This window comes from Pecten maximus, chromosome 14 (assembly GCF_902652985.1).
Source record: "Pecten maximus chromosome 14, xPecMax1.1, whole genome shotgun sequence".
NCBI lineage: Eukaryota > Metazoa > Mollusca > Bivalvia > Pectinida > Pectinidae > Pecten > Pecten maximus.
Window position 1 is genome coordinate 26,945,115 of NC_047028.1, and position 23,769 is coordinate 26,968,883.

The 23,769-nt window shown below is 34.0% G+C and overlaps 1 protein-coding gene across 1 annotated transcript in view; it reads right to left on the bottom strand.

Annotated features, from left to right (window-relative positions):
- LOC117341838 overlaps window positions 1–23,604 on the bottom strand; it is a 57,442-nt gene extending 33,838 nt beyond the window's left edge. The window contains exon 1 of the mRNA XM_033903699.1: window positions 23,468–23,604. Within this exon, the coding sequence (XP_033759590.1) occupies window positions 23,468–23,604 (137 nt within the window). The remainder of the gene's footprint in view (window positions 1–23,467) is intronic.
- Between the last annotated feature and the right edge of the window lie 165 nt (window positions 23,605–23,769).

Below are 23,769 nucleotides of genomic sequence, written 5' to 3' on the forward strand. Positions count from 1 at the left end.
AAATAGCGAACGTAAAACCCGTTCATATGTGTATGAATGAAATAGCCAGAAGTGGAGGGAAAGGGTTTTAAAAGCCATAAGCAGGTACCTCATCTACAGGCGAGAGAGTTTATACATTTTCATGTTTGTAGTCGAAATGCTCCGTGTTATTTGTGTATGTCGTGTGGATGACGGGTTCACTACGCGCTGCGATATAAATATGGTAATTGTGTTGTCATGTATGATATTTGAATCAAGTAGGATTTGTAAAGTATCTAATACCTCCGGTATTGAGTCCTCAGTTCATTGAAACTTAAAGGTCAAAATGAACCAGGATTGAATGTTAAATAAAACCCTTACCATTGCATTAAAATGATTGATAGAAACATATTGTTTTCAAACGGACGGAGGAAAACTACATGAAGAGAAGTGGAAAAATATAAAGAATTAATACAAACGATTATTATCTTAGCTGATGATAAGGTCATAATGACATTTACTTATCAATTCCTGCAGCAAGTGTTCTTTTCTCTTCTTCCTAAACAACTTTCTTCTGTCCAATGTCTCCATTGACACAGCCTCATTTTTTGCATTTAGTTGAGCGTTCGCCCTTGTGAGGAAAGCTTTTGGGTTCTATTCCCTGGCTTAGACATACCAGAGTCTCTAAAAATGGTACTTACTGGTCCCACTAAATGTTCGGCATTTAAGGATTAAACTGGTTTGCTCGTTGTCAGCATATTGTGAGGACTTGGTGATGTGTCCTGCCAAAAGTTTTCGATATTATGTTTCCAGAGAGTTAGCATTTTAAAGTCCATATATGTTGGTAGGGCATTATAAAATACAAAACAAAGCAAAAATTGTCTGAAACCGTTCCTGTAGCTGAGTGTCCATCCACTAGGTGATATGATTTATAAGATAAAAAAAATAATGTAGAAATGAAGGAATGAATGTGAATGAAAATGTTCATGTCGAATAAATCCCCTCCTACGTAAGGAAACCAATTGTACCTTCTTTCGTGTTTTGATCAATGAAATTATTTTGAATATGACAAAAACAAACAAACAAACAAAAATTAAAAACAAAAACAAAACAAAACAAAGAGAAGAAAAGAAAGAAAGAAAAAGAAAAATCCAAACAAATTGTTGTGCTAATTAGAACGATTTGAAATTTGAAGCAGTCACCATATATATTTTTCAGTTTCTATAAAACAATATGTAGTATACAATAATGACGTGCGATGACTTGATTTGTTCTGATAGGTTTTAGAACGTGAAATTCTTTCTGTTTGCTTACCAGGCAAATGTTTAATCAAACTGACGCTAACAGGCAAGGGATACATAATTTTAGTTGTATTATGAACATGTAGGTTTTTAAAATGTTTATATGTACATAATTATGTATTGTTGTAGTTGTTTTATATACATGTAACATTTCATTTAAAAACTATACATGTGCGCAATTTATCAAAATATTATTATTGTCTGAATATGGCCTTTTTTCTGCCATAATGCAAAAGATATCAATTTAAATAAAATATAAACACACATACATATGTAAGAACTTGCCGATAGTAACGATGCCGTTGAATTCAGCTTCATTGTTTCTTATAATCGTTAACTCACTATTTGAAAAGGTTGATCGTTAATATAAATCCTTGCTTCGTAACTCATTCTATATCCCATGTTTACTGTATGAGCAACACGAATCACATTAAACCAAACTTTTACTAATTTAATTTCAACTTGGTTGAGCATGTGTGACTGGTAACTCCCCTTGGTATTCATGTAGATTTGTATTTTCTAGTTACGCAATGTTTTGGTTTTCCTTCCTTCTGCAAAATTGGGAAAAAAACCAATGCGGTCGTTAACGAATTTTTGTCTTTCTGTATGAATATAGATTTGTTTTCAGCATTAGTGGTTCGTTGCAGGTGCAGGGACTCGGACAGAAAACAGACCAATCAAACTGAGAAATTCCTGTTTTCCGATACCTTGCTCATATACGCACTGAGAAGTGAAAGGTAACTTAATAATTTATCCAGCTATCGCCCTCTGTATTTCAAAAAGCAAGTTCTAAACATTTGAATGGAACGGTTTTTTTCTTCATTTCTTCAAAAATGCTAGTTTGCGATAGAGACGTTATATCATCACGTTTCCACGGTTTCATATAGAGATTGAATGGGGTTTTTTTATGGCGGCTATGAAAAGCAGTAGCTTTCGACAAATCCGAGGAGCGCGTTATATCCATTCAATTCATACAATTACATTCAGGTGACTTGAAAAAATAAACAAACAGGAAAGATAATTTTTATTTCTTTTTTTTTTAGCTTTTGATAACTTTATACGAAAATATATTAATTTAAATTAACGAAACAGCCAGTAAATCCCGCCAATGCACCATCATTTACTTTGTCCTTCCGCTCCGCATATTCCAGCCGATTTTTTTGTGTGTTTTGTTTTGCTTTTTATTCAAATCAAAAATACATCAAATACAATCATTCGTATTAGATTATAATTATTAAATGTGAGTAGATAGGAAAGAAAACACAATTTACGGAAATGAAGCGGGGACTATTTTTCAGGCGTATTAATATTCAAATGTAATTTGTTAAAACAAAATTAGCACGTGAAGCGATGTTTTCATACTGTATTCATAGTGTTTTCATTGTCAAATGTTTGTTATTTTTCAATTGGTATGTTCATATAACGAATCCACACTCAAAATGTAAATATACTAATATAAAGCAGAATGTGGATTGAACTTCACATCAATGACTGAGCGAGAAGTGTTTGGATATTCTACAATTTGCTCATACAAGTTGATGATTCTAGAGGGATGTAGTTATGTAAGAGTATTTTGTTTAAAATGTTAAAATGTTATGTACTTTGTGATCTGGTTTCCTTTTGAACACCAACTGATTGAATAAAAGTCTGTACACGCTCATCCCATCTTGTCATTAGTTTACGTCCGAAAAGCATGGAAGCGTATGGTATTCTATTAACATGTGACATCAAGTGAAGTAATCACCAAAAAGATTACGTCACTTACACATTAATGTCACACGTGGACGGGGACCGCGTTGGCAGAGCGGTTAATGTGTCCCGACACTTTATCACTAGCCCTCCACCTCTGGGATGCGAGTTCAAAATCCATTTGGGGCAGTTGCCTGGTACTGACCGTAGGCCGGTGGTTTTTCTCCGTGTACTTCGGCTTCCCTCCATCTCAAAATCCTGGCATGTCCTTAAATGAACCTGGCTGTTAATAGTACGTTAAAGAAAATAAATCAAATCAACACATAGTTTGATTACGGTTTGATCTAAGTTGATATCTAGTATCATGGACATTATCTAACCAAGGCTGAACTATATTGGGTACGTATTTTGGAGTTTTGAGCATTGACGCGAGCAAAGTATTCTGTTTCATACTTAAAAATTCATCTTTGAAATTTCAAAACAACAATATGCTATGTATTAACTATTCGTTCTTGTGAATATTGTGCACTTTTTAAAATTGTGCAATATTTCTTCTTCCCGATCGCGAGATACATTATTGGAAGATAATCATTGAACAATTACTTATATCAATACGACTATGTCCATCATGTCCTGACGCTATCTGTCATGTTTGTCCCATTGTTTACCACTAAAATTAACGAATCAATTTTAGATTCAACCATTAAGTACATCAAAGACATAAACAAGATTTCATTGAACAAATATTTGTAAACTGACAAACTTTTAATTTTCATTTTGGACTTACATGACCCCGTGTGAAGATATATATGAATGCTGGTAATTGGTGTGATATGTAAGCTACATGTATATATTAACATTTCAATCTATTGATATATGTGAAAATGTCTGAGTACTTTGGGGGGGGGGGGGGGGGGGGGGGGGGCAACTCTGAGTATCAGATATCTTGCTCTCTTATTCAAAATATGATTACGTAGACATTTATAGTGTAGGCAAAATCACATATCACATATATAATCAATTATATATAGCATCAATTTTAAGCTGTCAAATAAGAGGAGTTGTTGCCCTTTAATCATAACATTTCATAGTTACAAATGCTGTATCTCTATACTTTTTTCATGTTTTATCTGACGCCAGGTATGGAGAAGGCTTATTGCTTGTAGTCGGCTGTCTAATCAAATTGATTTGTTTTACTATATCAATAAATCCGTTGAAATCACAATGTCTAACTGTGCCAATCGCCTGAGCCGGCTGAAAAGCTAAATATGAAAGACGTTAAGAACAAACCGGTAAAATATTGATTTTGTGTTTATTCCATTAAGATATGACGTTACGGAAAACCGGATTCAAATGGCGTGTTCGATGAGCGCACCTGAGGGGTTGACATTCTATTGAACAAAGACTTATTATGATAATTGTGACCTTGTTATCGGAAAAGATCTCTGATATCTGTTTTAGGGTGTCTTTGTCGGCACGCTCTATTCACTTTATATTTTACTATCATAGATGAAATTTCCAATTGGAGATTGCTTTCAATAGCTGATGATAAAATGTCTAATTTCAGGGCCCAGCCCCGACAAAGGCGATAGTCATTTTTTGATAACAGAATGATCCATAAATTATTGGTATCAAACATATTTCAACATGTAAAGTTTTTGGGTGTCGATACATGCTTAGACATGTATAGAGGACAGTTGTGTACTACTTAGTATGATGTACCCTCTCTTATGTCTCAACCCGGAGAGATGACTTTTATCGAAATGACACACTTTGGAATTAACGTCCTCAATGCGATAAATCCGTACCATGAGAAACAAAACAAGAATTCTAATTCTACATTTTTTCTTCTTTTTTTTAAGAAGTGAAATAGCTCCTGTATTATGCTATTCTAAAAAATGAACAAGTAAATGTACACTATAAATGGTATATTAATCAGGAAGTAGTATATACAGGCTTCACATTTGTTAAAAAAAATATGTGTCGGATTATAAAATTCCAGTTTTTCCAAAAGTGTGTTTACACCGGAAATTTTGTTTTGCTTGTAGGGAAAAAAATGTGTGTGGCAGACGAGACAAGGTTCAATGAAATTTAAAAACCGAATTAATTCTGCCTTTGGGATAGAGGTATTTAATTTCAAACAGGCTTCTGAAAAGTTTAGGGAATTGTGTTATTTTTTGTCCAAAATTATGATATTCTGTAATTTTAAAGGTTTTTTGAAGTGGTTACCGTGGTTTTCACAGGTCTAGAGAATTGATAATCCTTCACAGCTGTTTTAAAATAGCAAATGCTATATGGATTACACAAATCTTTACTTAAGCATATGCCATATGTAGGGATAACTGGCTATATTTACATATCTAAAACATGTTCCTTATTTTTAATCATTAGGCTTTTTTACTGTAAACTGCTACCTAAATTAAGAATGGTAATGGATCAATATGTTTAACGTGTGTTTAAGGTCATGTTGAATGTATAAATATGTTAACATTGTAAAAAGATACAAAGTTTAAGCATTAAGAATCAGCAACAACAAAATGCCATGACTTTGAGCCACGAAAGGTGAATACGAATAAGAATATATTTTTTTAGGTAGGAATCCCCATCATAGCATGTTTCTTTATCAAGATTAAACTGGTGTCTTATATTCACGCAATAGTATAGACGTGGGCGGCATACGTAATTTTCAACAAAATCATGAAATCATATAAATGTTTAAATTCAAAGAATGGTTGCCAAATAAGGGCATTCTGTGGTCCTTCATTTACAATTTGTATAAGCATAATATTCTATCAACAGCATGTTATGCTATTTTAAGTATCAGATTTTATTCTGCTCCACATTGGGATCAAAATCTAAAATTTCCATGTTGCTGTACATTCAGAGCCCTAGGAGGCCTAATAGTTGTGTCTGTGCCTAATGCATTTTCTAGATTTGAAAAACCTTCATTCATTAGACCCTAAGTCTGATTGTAATCAAACAAGGCAGCAATGATATGATTTGTCAGTGTTGACCCCAGGAAGTTAAAACACAAATTTAAATCAGTACTTATAATTGTGCGAAAGTGTATAACGTTCCTTGACTATAAGAAAATCAATGAAGCATTGTCGCTTTAAAAATATAATTATAAAACATAAATTGAACACCGAACTAGATCTTCCAAGATTTGCATTTGGTTGTAATAAAATTAATGTTACGAGCACATCAAAAAAATAGTCCACAACAAATCAAATTACGACTGATCTACGTTGAAATTCTGAAATTTACTACTTAGTCAACTATAAAACCACTGAAATATTTCAACGTATATATTAATTTCCCCCATGATGAACAGTCTCTATGTTCGTTATTTCTTCTATTGCGTTTATCCCACATATTCTGGATATCATTTGAAGTTAAACGATGCGAGATTCGAGAACAACGGATGTAAAATAGTTGCATATACCAATCCCATTGATTCAAAGCATAAATAAAATTATCAACATTCTTAACTTGTATACCGAGCTTATATGTCACCATTCCTACGTACGCATCCTCGAATTTGAACTTTTTTGTAACCAACATCTCGTGGTATATTTTCCGTGCAGTCTTCATTGTCATTATGTAGCCAGGTCCCCCACAATATGGAGGATACGTTTCGAAAGGGTATTCTTCAACTGTGGTGTAATATTTGGTTACCCATCTGAAAACAGTAGGCGATTGTTTACAGGTACCAAGGAGAATATCGTCCGGAAGGTAAGACTCATCCTGATTAAGTTCGTTAAGAAACTCAAGATCAAAATACACATCATCGTCCATTTTGAAAAAGTAACGTGGTTTTTGACAAAAAATTACAATCCAGTTGAAAGTTTCAATAATTTTTTCAGTTAATCTAAAATAGTTCTCTGAAACCTTAACTTGTACAATGTCTCCACTTCCATGGCTTGCTTCTTTGCTTATATCAACATTTTCTTCGGTTCCTACTACGAAAAATAAACAGAAGTTGTATTTCCTTTGCATTTCCGGATGGCCCCATGTCTGTCGTATAGTTTGTCGTCGATCCGTATTTGATGTTTTGCTCACAACTGCAATCACAGTGTTTTTTATACATGCTTTTTCACATGTCTTTTTTGGATGAATCATGACTCCCTTTGGTAACTTTTTGTCCTGCTTGGTAAATTTCAAAATACCAGAAAGGGATAATGTTTTGTACTTTGAGTTCGGCGATAGTAATACGTACATCATGAAAACCAGAACAACACCAAGAACGATCCTTGCGTAACGTCTACGTCGCAGGTTGTTGGATAAAACCCTCTGTAAAGAAAAGAATGAAATCAACCATATTATTCATCATATGTTATATGATTTTGCCAAAAAATAATCAATCAAGCTTTTTCTTTCATTTATTTCATTTCTTAATATTTTGTATTCACTTATTTATTAATATATTTATTATTTAATATTTTTTTCTGTACATTTATTTATTGATCCATCAATAAGTGAATTGAGGATGTTAACAGCGTGATCGTATTTCATCGTATCTATTTTTTTTTTTTTTTTTTTTTAAATTTTGTCTCTATAACTGAAGAATAATTGAAATATAAAAGGTGTTGAAATAAATGATCGAGAATAATTGCTTAGTCAATATGCTGATGAGGTTTTTATTCTAATCTGGATGGTTTTCCAGGTCATTGTCAACTAACTTGAAATATTTTATTGAACTAAGGACTTTGATTATGATTGATTTTATGTCCTCAGCATAAAATTATTGGGTATTTTTTCACTTGAACGATCAGCTATAATTAAATTGAATTATAAGGACAAGGTACCCTGTTTAAGATTGAACAGCTTCTTGGAAAGTGGTGTAAGAGAAATATAACTCTCCTTAGAAAAGTCACGGTTATCAAAACACTTACACTGCCTCTGAATATACATCTGTGAAATTCTCTTCCAAACCTTGATACAAATGGATAACTATTTAACTCGGTTTTCTACCGGTCCATATGGAGATATAAACCAGACAAACTAAACAAAATACTATCAATTCGTGATACGGGAATGTTATGTTAACGATACATAGCTTTATGAAATATTTTAAAAATCAAATTATCATATGAGGCGACCGGGGATTGGCAGCAATCTTTATCAAAGACAAACTTAAGTTAACTTGGATTGTAAAGAACATTGAACATTGAAATATTTAAACAGAAAAAAAAACATTTCAAAGTTTAAAGATGTCATTTTAACGTTGAAAGAAAATAAACAAAATTATGATAATTAATACTATCTTTGAATCAAGGAAACGATTAAACCACCTACTTTTAGACTTTTAACGCCGCATGAAAGAAAAGGTGTTAAATCACTTAGATAACATCTTGCAGTTTTTGCCTTCTAATTTGACTAAAGAGATTAATTAGGACAATCTTAATATTGTATAACATTTTTCATTAATTGTTGAAATACCGAGAAGAAAACAACATAAAATGTATAAAAGGTTAACGCATTAGAGAAAGCAGTACAGGCTTATTCTAAATACTTGAAATGACTATAAATATCTTGCTGACACTGTCGTATAGAGAACCAAGGTAAATGTATTAGAAAACTTAATTTGAATCCAGTTGAGGATATTGATAGGGAAACGTTTATACAAACTCAAACTCCAAATTTACAATACAGGATCTTCCCTAGAATTTTTTTTCTTTATCAAATTAAAACAATTGAGAATAGATTGTATATTTTTGTATACATGGACCAGAAACTCACTCTTGAATATTTATATTTTGATTGTGTGAACTTAATTAAGTATAAATTGACTTCAGATATCTTCGCATCCGCTGTAGGTAACAACCAACATCAGTGTAACTAATACTGATGACATATAACTTACAAAATTCAGCTGTCAAGCTGTGTTTATAAACATATAACCACATGCTATCTGATGGCTAGCGTGTACACACGTGTGATATTTAACGAGAATAAGTTACTATCAAATGAGAATAATTATTAATCAAATGAGAAATATACATCCACGTAGTATTTGACTAATAAAAAGAATTTGTCTTTTCAGATTGTTAAGTTTTGAATAATAAGCACAGTCGTAGACAACTATGTAACTATTATTATACAAAAATGATGCAATTTTTTTAGACAAAACTGAAGACCTATGTAGGACACCATACATCATATTCATCAGACTGTTTTACAGATCTTCTATAAACACAAAAGTTTTTAATTTCCCGACCTTTTCCCGGATTACTGCCTGGAATGTAATGGATTCTCATTAATGGGTCTCACTGAATAGACTTTCTTTCAACATTTTTATTCCAGTCATAGAAGTCATAAAAATTAAGACAACTAAGAACATTTTTTTTATTCCGAAATAGAGGGAGATACACCTCACCCGAATGATTATATAGATTGTTTCTGTATTCCATGGGTTACTTCAGACACACAAATGTGGTTTGGGAATGAGAATAGGTCAGATAGGTCAAACATAAGAAGTTCAAGGATCCGAAACGCCAAATACATTTGGTAAATTTGTAATTGTGGACTCTGTTGTACAGAAGAGCTGCTTTGAGAGATGTCACTACACTAGGGGAAAGCTGACATGCTTGGAAAAAATACTGACAAGGGTGTTGCAAGGACAAAACTTGAAATCATGCCTAACTGTGTTCTGACTCTTGTGATATCACTTAATCATAATCCCACCAACAGGCCCGACAATGGGGCCCCAGTGGATGTAGATAATCATACACGTGTATTTATAAAACTCGATATAGTTTGGATTGTATGGTTGTATATTGATTTACAAGATGTACACAGTATGTGTATGTCTGGGAATGCAGGACAGCTTCAATACTGTGAATTGCTATATCACTGTTATTATGGATATAATATATGCTGTGAATCAAAAGTAAGTTGTTTTCTTTTCTTTTTTCCAATACAAACATAAAAGTTAAAATACATAGAAAAAGAGTTGTTTAGGAAATGTTAGTGGCAAGCTAAGACCACATTTCCCTTTTTAAAATAATGAAAATATTCAAGTTAATTTTTTCACCTATTTTTTCTTTTTCTTTTCTTCAAATTACATCATTCAGCAATATTTAAACTCATATACTAATACATATCTGCAAAAATATTCAAAAATCTTCTCCGTACTTTTTAACAGCTAAAAACTGAACATTTTGAAATAAAGGCTCCATATATTTCCTTTTACGCTCTGGTTACCGGTTAAGATAGTATAAACCTCCATGATTTCAATAATGTTTCAAAATAATTTTGCCAGATAGGTCTAAAGCGATGAGATATTCCCCTATGGTGACGGTGTTTACCTGTCAATGTATCCAAGAAAGGGCCGATATTTCAGTTTGTTATCTGATGCATACCTGGATTAAGCCTTTTTTAAAAGACCGTAAAATTGTCACACTTGCTTGCACTCTATCACTTACCGTCCCCGGAAACACACCTGTAATAAGTTTTCTATATGGTGGCTTGATCGATATCGTTATAGCAACACACTTACCTTAGGTGATAATAGAGAAGTAAAGATGCCCAATCCTCAAAATTTCTCTCAAAATTAAATTTGCATACAAATGAAACTAAGAATAATGAAAACATTAAAACAAAATAGTGCATCACGTTTTCCACGAATATATATCTGGGGTGCATGCACGCGCTGGAAATATTACTGTCTACTAGGCATTGTTGCTTATATGGACATAGTACTGAAAGACCAAGATGGAGGCATATGTGGTATAAACAATAATTTTCAGATTTGTTTCTTTCTTTTCAATTTCCATCTATGCAATTGGTGTTGTGTTAAAAAGTGGGTTGGGTGGCAAATGTTGGGGAATAGAAGTAGTGTTATATAGTTTGCATATATTGAAAAAGCAATAACCGGATTAGCATCTCATAAGCCTTTATGTATAGGGAAAGTATTCATCACCATGCAGAACACAATGTCGGCACTTCACTAGTTACGACGACCACAACATGTGGTATCTCAGAAACGATTTCTGATTACCGGAACAGCATATAAGTTTGAAGCCTCAGTTTGAAGCTTTTTCAACTTAGGACGTTGAAGAATATTAACCCAAAACCTTTATAGAAATATATGCGTAATTAGTTGAATTGCGGAGTTTCGTCTCACCGACTGTTCAGTGTTGGCGTTGAATTGTTAATGTAGTAATCCTATGCTTGGTTACTAAGGTATCGGACAACGGGTAATTTTATGTTTTCAAAATTATATGCAAACACTGCTGTATGATGTAGATGAACAAAATACATATAAATCAGATTAAGATAAACGCACACATATCGCATTGACACAGGTGTGAACTTACCGATAGAAGCGAGGCCGTTGACTGTAGCCACATGATACTCACAGTCGTAGATGCACTATTTGAAAAGGTCCATCGTCGATGTAAATCCTTGATTATTTATTGATTCAAAATGGCGGAATGGTGAACATATTATTTCCCATGTTTACCGTAAGCCATGGGCAACACAAATCACCACTGACCACATTGGTTCTTAATATTGTTATCGACATGATTAATCATACTGGACGGGATACTCGCCTTGATATTATTTACGGTCTATTAGACATTTTCAGTTGCCGTCGGATGTATGTGGGCTGTGAATATGAGTTTTACAAGGGGGTCCTCGTTAAACTTTCGTTTTTCACGAATAACTACGGCCAGAGTCTATAAAGCAGACGGTGTCAATCAACGATGCGTATCACAAAGGTATTGATATAGATATCAATCTCTTGTTGAACGCACGAGTAGTTTTTTTATATACATGTACGTTAAGAAAAAAATTCTTTCATTTACATTAAAGGATCTTATATCCATTCGAAACAGTTAAGGCATCGGTGGCATTGTTATGTCCAAAAAATAAGTTATGCATCACTTCCAACCTACAGGGATAGAGGAATGTCCCTGAGCCATTAAGACGAGCGTTAGTCCAGTAACTAGTAGGCCCTGGGATAAGCTCATTTCGGATTATGATATCACTTGTATTATGTATTGTTTTTCGTACAATGTTGAAAGCTCACATTCACATTTTCGCATCTGGTTGCTGTTGAAAATATCTATGATCGGTACCGGACACATGACACAAAGCATGTAAATATACTTATTTTACCAACTTTTATCAAGTTTAAAAAGATATGCTCAGTAGATACAGTCCGAAATATTGTAGGTGCATACATATTAAAAGTTTAAGTATCAAATAGTATAAAATATACATATATGAATTTATCCATGACTCTACTTGTTCAGTACAGATAATGGAGATATTTAAATATTTGAAGACAGAAACAGAACAGAAAAGCCAATTATTTTAATGCATACATTTTTGACTTTTTTTTTCGAAATGAAATTTAAATTTCCGGAATTTGTTGGTATCCCTCCATGCTTGGACAGTCACATGATTTTTGTTTTTAACTGTCTTGATTCGCAACTGACAGCTACCAAATTAAGTGTATCAACAAAATTCACTGTTTTATTTCTTCCCCGGTCATTGCTGTAAACAGCTTTGAGATAATACCAATCTATATATTCTAAGATATCGTTTTTCTTTTTATCGAAGTCTGATAATTGCTCGCCTCTTCTTTCATCTCAGAAACAAACTGATACACTCGCCAAAAATCTCCTACATAGGAATCATTGACAAATTCACAGGTATGATTTCAGGGATATATTTGAGTGTCTTTTATATGTTACACGCTTTTCTATTACGTTTTTGAGTTTTAGAAGTATCTAAGTTTCTCCATAAACCACTCATTGTTGCACTAACGGGGTTTCAGTTACTTTGTAGTCAATCACATTCTGCTGTGTGTAACTGTCAATTCATCGTTTTATTCCTGTGACAGCACGGGATGATCTGTCCTTCGAGACAACACTTGACCTTGGTAATTCTGAAACACTGCCCGATGTCCGAGAGAAAATCAGAAAATACGCGAGGCTTTTGATGCCTGATGCAAAATCCATTTGGAATAAAATCAGTTGAAATTGAGGCTTTTTGACGATATACATCCAATAGGTGTTCGTGACAGGATAATATGACGTACATTTTTACAGGATATTACCTTTTCATATCCTTTATATTGAAATTTCATTGCATTTGGCTGACTTCCGAAACACGAGGTCCGTGTGTCCAGCCGTTCAGGCACAGTATATACAGAGCGCCTCTAATTTCACTAATTTGGAGGATCGTATAGTAGCAATCGGTACCCAATTCCGTTCATCTATATGTAAGACTGTTTTTAAGGATTAAAGCATGTATTTCGTACACGGATTGTCCAATCGAAACGTTCATTTCCTTGGTACATGAGCGCTCGGTGTGTGCCAGCAGCACTCTCGGTATACTGCCAGTCCAGTTTTACTTTTATATTTGGTATCTCGGGTATCAATATTTACCAAGTATGGATGGCTTATCGATAATATTTTTGTGAATGTTGTCCATTTAGCTGTATTTAGTAGAGATAATTGTAATTCAAATATGACATAGGACATGTAAGAGGTCACAATTACAGGCAAAACTTTGAATGTTTGATGAAACAACTTTGACCTTAGAATAAGTTGGTATGTGTTTGGACTACAAGTTAACAAATATGAATACAAGGGAGCTCAGTTGGGGAAAAACAGAAGAGACTTAGAAGATGCCGACAGAAAATGTCAAATGTCTTGGGGTTATATTTGGAGACAATGATATGGAGCAGGTAAACCGGTAATAATTATTGATACCACGATACCTTACTAAAAATGGAAGAAAAGGCCACACAATATAGCATATATCTCGGTATGAATAGGATAGCAAAACTGATATTGTAAAGGGAGCGTTGTTATATAGGATCGTACCACATGGCTGTCTTAAATAGGACTCAGTCAGCTGAGCTTCCCAACTTTGCATATGAAATGTGGAAAAACTGGTTAAGAATTGATTTTGCTATATATTCAATTGAGATTGTGTGTTTAATTTAACGGTTCACTGCCCCTTCACAGACCCTTTACAATGTGTTCATCTTAGGCGCTGATATCTCCATCGAAAATATAGTGTGTAGTGTAATTGAATATTTAAATAATGTAAATATATTCCTGCACAGGAGTTGACAATATGCCCCCCTCGTTACAGCAGGTTGCGTTATAAGTAAAGATCGACCTGAGCGCCAGATGTAGTCAGTAGTGTCCTTTATTCCAAGTTTTACAGGGTATATTCAATCGACATGGTCGTGTAATTTTTTAGCCATCCATCATCACATTGTGGGCTGTTTAGATCGCCCTATATCAGTGGTTCGTCCGTAAACAATGCTTGCGATTGCTATTCTTGCATTGGATTTTCAAAAATTTCACAAGTAGGTATTACTATGTCATCAGTTGTGCCTATTCAATTATAAGTTTGATTTGAAAAAAACAAAATGACCGACCGGCAGCCATCTTGGATTTTGAAACTTATCATCGCTATTTCTCGAATATTACCGGAGGGATATTCCTCAAACTTCACATGTATGTTTCCCTTGGTCCCTTGTTGTGCACACTCAGTATTAAGTCTGTTCGGGTTCAAAAATGAATGGCTGACAGGCAGCCATCTATGATTTTAACAATTAAAGATTGTTATGGCTATTGCTCAAACAGTTTTTCCTGGATCTGATTATCAGATTATAAAAAAGGAAAAGATGATAAAAGAAAAAACAGAGGAAAGCTAATAGAACCAATATCGATTATTCAATGGTGGACACCCAGATCGCTCTGGAACCTCTTGTTGTTGTTACAACAGTAACACATAGTCGATGTATATATAGGTAAAATTGAAAGATTGTATACAGTCAATGTTTCCACACTCAACAAAGATGATGTCAATCGGATATCCAGGTTTCATCGAATGAAAGAAAAAGAATATTTCCTCTAGGCCCTGATCATATGTTTAACGAAATACATTCCAATAGTCTTAATAATTGTGTATCCATAATGCTGTTCGCCTTTCTTGGGAAAAAATTAAAAATGGAAGCGTTTCCTTAAATGGGAATAAAGGATTCTAGTGTAATAAGCGGGGAAATCAAACTACAGTAACCTGAGTTAAATGTAATCTAGATAGCAGAAAGAAGTTTCGGATAAAGGCTTTGTTAAGCATTTTCTCTAGTAAGCAATATAATGCTTTACGAGTCATCTAAAGACTAAATCAAGTGATATTTTTGCGAGTATATATATCACTACTACGATTCAATTTAACAGTACCTTGTTCTATTGTTAGTATGTATCATAGCTAATTGTGAGACTTTCTGTTGACATGTTATTTGTTAAGCTGTCCATGCGAAAAGGACATGTTTCAGCGGAACATAATTTGCTCATGTGTATAACATAATTATATTGCACAACATAACCGCGCCGCTATTCTCGCAATAGGAGCATTTCTTGACTAGATTTGACTTAATATACATAAAAACAATGATTCGTTTTGTTGCCTTTAAAAGTAGAGGGTGGTTGTGAATAATACCATACAAATATGGTATATATAATTCTTTCTTAACTGCTGAATCTTCCCATAGTAATTCTACAAATCCAACTGTCACGATCTACGGAAAATTACTGATAATATTGAGAAACTGTATGTGCAAACAAACATTTTTGTTCATTACATGACAACTTTGGTGCAAATGTGTAGATATTTGATTTTAGAATGCAACATTATTTTCCTATATAAATGGCATTAAGAATTCTAATGAAATTAGGGAATCCAATATAAACGAGGCGGATCAGCATCCTCGGACACATAATATCTTCAGGTTTCACACCACCATGCTTCTAACATCAATGTCAGAGAACAAATACATGAAAAGGACAAAACAAATCCGACAGGACAAAACGTATCTCTTTAAAACCAAAACAAATCGTTTCGGAATGTAAGAAGTGCAAAACCCGCTGTATTGAAATGATTCATAGGTATAACAAAAGGATAACAAATGATTGTATAACAATAAAGTGTAAACTAGTAAACAAAAACAAAAACACAAGAAAAAAACAAGCAATACGCATTTCATAAATCACATACATACATTTCATATCTGGATCAAATGAGAGGGTGAAGCGTGGCTTTCCTGTTACAAATGTGGCCATAAATCGAAGAAAAACTCAACTGAACTTTATGAACGTAAGGGATCTAAACAGATCGTGACGGATCGTCATAGCACAACGTGGTAATCGAAAGTTAACTGGAGTGAACGTGAAGAAAATCAGAATCGTGTTGTCTTGGTAACATTATACTGGTCGTACAGTAGATCGTTGAGCTCCAGAATTTGTTTTGAATTGTGGATAGCGTCGACATTGTGGCCAAGTGTAAACCCAGTATAGTATAGCGGCAGAGTTAATCTTAGACCCAAAATAGATTTTATTTTGAAAATCATACAATAATGCTCATGATAATGGAAGCATGTGGACCGGACACATTTGCTGGTATCAAATTCTTTGAATTTCATAGCAGACGAAGCGTATTGCTCCCATCAAAATCATGAAGTCATCATTGCTTTAAAAAGTTTTCTTTCACATGTCAGAAATATGCAAATTTTACAGCATAGCCGGCTTAATCAAAATTAATGACCTTTTTATTCAATTGATATGAAAAGTCACGGAAAATCCCATTTAGATGACGGTTTTTTATGAATTTGTTGTCAGAAAGGACCCCTTCGCTATAATTGCAAAATAACGTTTATTTTCAAGAGCTCAGGGTAAACCGATTTCATTTCATTGTCTTATCAAGAAAAAAGACGACACTCAATTTTGAAGAATCGCAATATTTCATAACTGAATGTTCCATAGATTGCTCATATTGAACCTGTTTCATCACTCTGGGCTTTTGACTTTATTAAATATACAGAGTACGATAGTGGACTACTTACACATGTGAATGACCAAAAGTAAACTGTGTACAACGTCTCAAATAAAAGTTCTGTCTTTCATCAGAATGACACATCTTGCGTTTAAACTAAAGTTGTAGATTTGAGAAATGTGAAACAAAACAAGAAAAAACCATTTTTGTAAAAGTGTAAAGATAGCATATATTTGTGAAATGTGACATTAAAATAATGACAGACAAATAAAATAATAGTAATGATAATGAGAGATCCATTTAGGTCCATGTACGTGTGGCATGATTCGGGATGTTCATATTCTAAAAAAAATCGAAAGTGTTCGGTTACGGGATTTCGAGTTATGGATGGCATCAATGAATAAAGCACTATGCCAAGTTAAATAGTTATAAACATTCTAATTTTTTCTTTAAAAAACACACAAACAAAAGGAAAGCAAAAAAACAACCCCAAAAACAAAATAACAAAAAAGACAAGCACAAACAAACAACTGGGACTGACAGTCGCTATCTTCAAATGTAGGGGTACCCCGATAACAATGCAATGCGACTGAAAGAAACGTTGTCAGTGACAAAATATGCAGGCGTTGCCGTAATCGAATATCTATGTGTGTGAAGAGAGTAATTTTGTCGCATGAAAACTTATTATCAATTTGATTCCTACATAATTGTTTCCCTGCATTTCTAATAATATACAGTTAAACACTGCCAACTCGAACTCCGGGGGATCATGTCGAGATTTCGAGGTACTCGAGTTATCAGAGATTAATTCTAGATCGTAAGTTACTGATTGTATGTTTACAACAAACGTTATCCTCACGTAAAATGACGTTGTTTGCCCAATACAGTATACAACGTAATTAACAGTCTAATGGTAGACCTTTAATACTGTAATGGAAACAGATGACATACAAAGATAATTTTGCCAGTGTCAGGTGAAACAATGATCAAATCCCCTCCTGTGAGTGGACAATTAATGCCATATAAACATTTGAATATACAATAAAAAAAAAACATCATCACAGTCACCTTATACGCTTTGCCGCATTTTTATCGTCCACTCCCCTGCTTAACTTGGGACTTTTTCCCCTGTCCATTGTGTTGTTAACGGCATTAAAATTTTAGGTTTCCTTTTGTCCGAGGAATGATTAGAAAGTAGCGTCTATGATAACTATCGATAGATGCTACTTTAACTTTCAAGAACATATCCCTTTAACACACATATGTGACGTGTGTCACTCTACACTAAAGTAGGTCAATCATGTTTGAACTTCATATCTTCATAAAATGTGTAAACAACATTACTCTTTGTCCCCAAATGTCTACATATGGGTTGTGAGAGACCACTTTAATATTTCAGAGTTAAGGAGGAGGTGTTAAGAGAGGCCCATAGAGTCAGCTAAGTAAGAACAACTGTATACCACTCAGAACACTGAGATATTTAAGGCTCTGACGTATTACTATGTGATATTGCGTAATGTTTTCAATCATTGGTACCGAACCTTGTGATAATATAAAACATAGCGATATGACTTATGGAGCGTTGTTGGTACGGATGCATAATTAAAGAAAAACGGATCAAAAAAAAAAAAAGTTTTTAACTAGAAATATAAAGATATATGATTTGAAAATCTGTCCACACAAAAATCGCTATTACTCAGGTCAATATTCTAAATTCATTTCCCTGGTCAAGTATAAAACTACTTAAATATTTCAACGTATATCTTAATTTCCCCCAAAATAAACAATCCTTGATGGTGTCTTCTCTCTTTTCGCGTTTTCCCCACAAAAGTTGAATATTTTTATATGTTAAACCATGTGAAATTCGAGAACAATGGATATTGAAGTTTTGCATGTAACCATCCTTTTCATCTAAAGCATAAATAAAATTATCAACATTCTTAACTGGTATATCGAGTTTATAAATAACCATTCCTAAATATGAATCCTCTAATTTGAATGTTTTTGTAACCAACATCTCGTGGTATATTTTCCGTGCAGTATTCATTGTCATTATGTAGCCAGGTCCTCCGCAATATGGAGGATACATTTCAAAGGGATATTCTTCGAATGATGCTTGATATTTTGACACCACTCTGGATACAAAAGTCGATTGCTTACAGCTACCAAGAAGAATATCATCCGGAAGGTAAGCCTTATCCTGGTAAAGTGCGTTAAGAAAATCAAGATCAAAATACACATCATCGTCCATTTTGAAAAAGAAACGCGGTTCTTGACAAAAATTTATAATCCAGTTGAAAGTTTCAATAACTTTGTCAGTTAAACTCAAATAGCTCTCTGAAACCTTAACTTGTACAATGAATCCATTTTCACTGTTTGCTTCATTGCTTATATCAACATTTTCTTCGGTTCCTACTACGAAAAATAAACAGAAGTTGTATTTCCTTTGCATTTCCGGATGGCCCCATGTCTGTCGTATAGTTTGTCGTCGATCCGTATTCGATGTTTTGCTCACAACTGTAATAACAGTGTTTTTAATACATGCTTTATCACATGTCTTTTTTGGCTGAATTAAAATTCCCTTTGGTACTATTTTATCTTGCTTGGTAATTTTGAAATACCAGAAAGGGATAATGTTTTATACTTTGAGTTCGGCGAATAGTAGTACGTACATCATGAAAACCAGGACAACACCAATCGCGATCCTTGCGTTACGTCCACGTCACAGGTTGTTTGATAAAACTCTCTATAACGAAAAGAATGAAATCAACCATAATATTTGTAATATTTTACATGATAATGCAAAATGTAGACTAATCAACAACGCATTTTGTTTTTGTTTTCTTTATTTTATAATTCTTTATTCATTTATTTAGTTTTCTGACGTATTTATTTTTTAATTTATTCATTTTTCTTATTTAATTTATTTATTCATATATTGTTTTTTTTATTTATTGAGAAGTGAAATGAGGATGTAAACAGGGTGACATGATTCCCTTGTTTCTATTTTGATAGGGATTGCTACTTTGTCTAAACAACTGAAGACATTTGGAAATATCATAGGTGTTGAAATAAATGATCCAGCATGATTGCTTCGTCAATATGCCGGTGATGGGGTTTTTATACATTAATTAACATCTATGTCATTATCTGGAATTTCTGAAAAAATTCTTATTTTATTTTGAGTGAAAATTTCGATTAATATAGATGATACAGAAGTGCCAACTAATATGGATTGATAACACGAAATTCTCTGATTTCATGTTCTGGACATTAAATCATTGGGCGGACATTTTCACTTGAATGAAGTGCATTTGTGATCGCAGTTTGGATAGGCTGTCATAGCAACCATAAGGACGGTAGTTTTACCACAGTATTTAATCTACAAACTTGTATACACAACCGAAAACTTCTAAATATATCTTTTGAAATCATCTATGAAAAACATGTTTGAATTAATAACGATCCATTGCATTCGTCTGTCAACCATCGTTTTAAGCACCTATATGCCGATTTTGATACCTTAAACACTGACGAGATCCAATAGCGAAGTATGAACATTACCACTTGCTGTATAAATCGTCCTAGAGCACCCGATTACCTAAAATCAATAATCATGAAACAGATTATAGTGTGATGGTATTTGTATATGAACAACGAAAAGTGCTGTACACTCTGACGAAAATGACAAACAACGTCCAACTTTTCAAACAAAGTAGTCAATAAATCGATACTTCATCAATTAATGCCAGATTCTAAAACCGTTAAATAACTTTACGTTAATAAATGGAAAACTTTACAGCACGTTTCTACAGTTTCTAAGTACGATGAACAAGTGTATCACGTTTTTTGTACGAAAAAATACTTGACCACGCGAGAATACGAGGACCGAAGAAAGCTTATCAATTAGGACGTTGGACGCCGAACGTTGAAATTTGGTTTTGAAAACAAACAGAATTGACGGGGAAATTACGAAATTATATATTTATCTAAAAACATGATGTTTTATACTGTTCAATTATAAATGCAACCTTAACGCAAATGTGCGAAACTTTCCTGAATTTCGAAGGTTTGCTTTTATTGTTGATTGTGACGTTAAATGTTTATTTATTTATTCAAGACACCGTGCATTTCATTAAATATTTTGGAAACCGAGCTTGAGTGCCGAGCAATGTGTGTATTTTACGTTTGTGAGTGTTTTTGACGAAATCTCTTATCAGTTTACAGACACGAGCCAACTGTTCCAAAACGGTTTTTTAACATTATTGTATGTATGTATGTATGTATGTATGTATGTATGTATGTATGTATGTATGTATGTATATGCGAAATCAATGTGCGAGATGCAATCAAGCATGAGGACATATTTGTCAGGATACTGAATCCAGGGCCTCAACCCTGGCAGCAGTCCAAATTGTTAAATGTTCTGTGGCAATAAAATTTCTTGAGCTGTTAAAAACAAAAATAAACACGACGAGAACAAAAAAAAAAACATTATTGTACTAGGGCTATAATGTAGATTCGTAATTAAGATACGTAGAATAATAAGAAAGTGTTTATTTGTGGTTTTTTCTCTGTTGTCGTACTGAATGACACCGACCTAACACTGTATTAGGTAAAGGGAAGGTCGAGGCTGAGGTCTACGTAATATGTCGTGACCGTTTCATTCAAATGTCTACGACTAGAGACAGCGATTTAACCATTTTGTCGTACTGTATTTGTTTTGATGATCCATTGATGGCTATCGTTATCCACTCTTTATCGACAATAATGGGGGAGGTGGAGGGTGTCAGTTTTGGTTCGCCATGATCAATACAATGTCTCGCTTCCGTGCGTATTTTGAACGAATCCAACCACAGATTAATCGACCTTTCCATGATGACACCCTCTCACCTAGATAATGTTAACCCCGACAAATCAACAAAATGTGTCAATGATGAGCTTTCGAATGACAGTCGCATAAAAGAAGCGAGAGTAGTCCGTGGTCACATAGGCTTGCACTCTTACACTTAACGTCTGCGCAAACACACCTGTAATAAGTCTTCTACACCGTATGACCTGATCGATATTGCATATATAACTTGGGTGCATGTACGCGTTTGAAATAATAATGTCTACTACGCATTATTACTTATATGGATATAATACTGAAAGGCATGTTTGGAGCATTTGCGGTATAAACTCTCATTTTCAGTTTTGTTTCTTTTCAATTTCCATGCCCATATATGCAATTCGTGTTTGGGAATGGAAGTAGTGTAAACTGTGTTGCTTTGGGGGTATATTAAAAAAGTTATTTTTGGGATAGCATCTCAAGGGCCTTTATGTATAGGGAAGGATTCAGTATTCGTCTCTAAGCAGAGCACAATGTTTAATGTCGGCACCTCCTTATATTCGGATATCTGCGAAACGAGTTCTGATTATTGGAACTACATATATCTTTGAAACCTTAGTTGGAAGCTTTTCAACTTAGGGCGTTGAATAATATGAAACCGAGACATATATAGAAATAGATACGGATTTATCTGTATTTAGTTTAGTTACGGGTTTACAACCTACAAATTGTACATTTCGACTATCGCCAAGTTTCGTCTCACTGACTACAGTCAGTGTTTTATCGGCGTATAATTATTCATGTAGTAATCCTATGTTTGGTAACTAAAGTGTCGGACAACGTCTAAACAAATGCGGTAAACTATCCACTGACCATTTAATGTTTTCAAAATTATATGCAAACACTGCTTTATGAATAAGATGAAGAACACAATACTTATAAAGCAGAATAAGATAAACGCACACAAATCAACATAGATATGTATATGAACTTACCGATAGTAGCGAAGCCGTTGACTGTAGCCACATGATTCTCACAGCCGTAGATGTACTATTTGAAAAGGTTCATCGCGGATATAAATTCTTGATTAGTAATTGATTTCAAAATGGCGGACTAGTGAACATATCATTTCCCCTGTTTACTGTATGTCACGAGCAACGCAAATGAGCACGGACCACATTGGTTTTTACTTTGATTATCGACATGCTTAATCATGTTAGACGGGATACTCGCCTTGATATTGCTTACTGTCTATTAGACATTTTCAGTCAGTGTCGGACACGTGGACAGTGAACGTAAGTTATATTTGGGACCCATCGTTAACCTTTCTTTGATCACAGGTTACCACGAAAAGAGTCTATATACATTTTGTCAACCATGGATCTATCAAGGTTAGCTTGAAGGTAATCATGTTGACTCTGCTATTAGATAAGACAGCATCTTAGACGTAAAACCACATGATTCCAAATATGGAAATAATTCCTTAACCCATAATCAGCAACGACATTGCCATCTTTTTTTCCAGCCAAGAGGGACTATATATGATGGCTTTAGTAATATTCGCATCATTATCGTTTCGAAGAAAAGTTCTTACAGTGTCAAGAATGTAGCCATTAGGCAGAGCTATGCTCATGAACTTCCAATAGTTCCGCTTCTTCTGGCCACAGTAGAAGATTATATGGAGCTTATGATCAGAACTTAGGAATGAATATATAAGTACCGTCAAGTATGACAGTCGCCTCCTTGCCAAAACAATGCTTCGCAGAGCGCTGTGTTGTGTTTTAGAATGTTTAAACTTTTAAGAAGTTCACGTCAAAGGAACAATATGTATGTTTAATGCTTGTATTAGGAAAGGAAACATTTTTCATATACTGAAACTGACCTGTTCATAAGAGTTGAACACTGTTTCTGGCTATGCCCGTCTTCACTTTTACCCAGAACAACAAGAGTGCATCCTGGTGGTTTGGAGTGTAAATGCCAGTGTTCTTCTCCAAACTGACCAGGCTTTACAATCCGCATCATCCAGAGAGGAGAAACGCAGAGTAAACAAAGACTCCAGCATTAATAGCAAACAAATGACTTTTTCAGACAATGCTTAAATAATAAATATTACCGGTGGTATACTTACTGTTTTAGAACAATCTCTGTTCTTAGTTCAGTTATTAAATAACGTAATTATTTAAT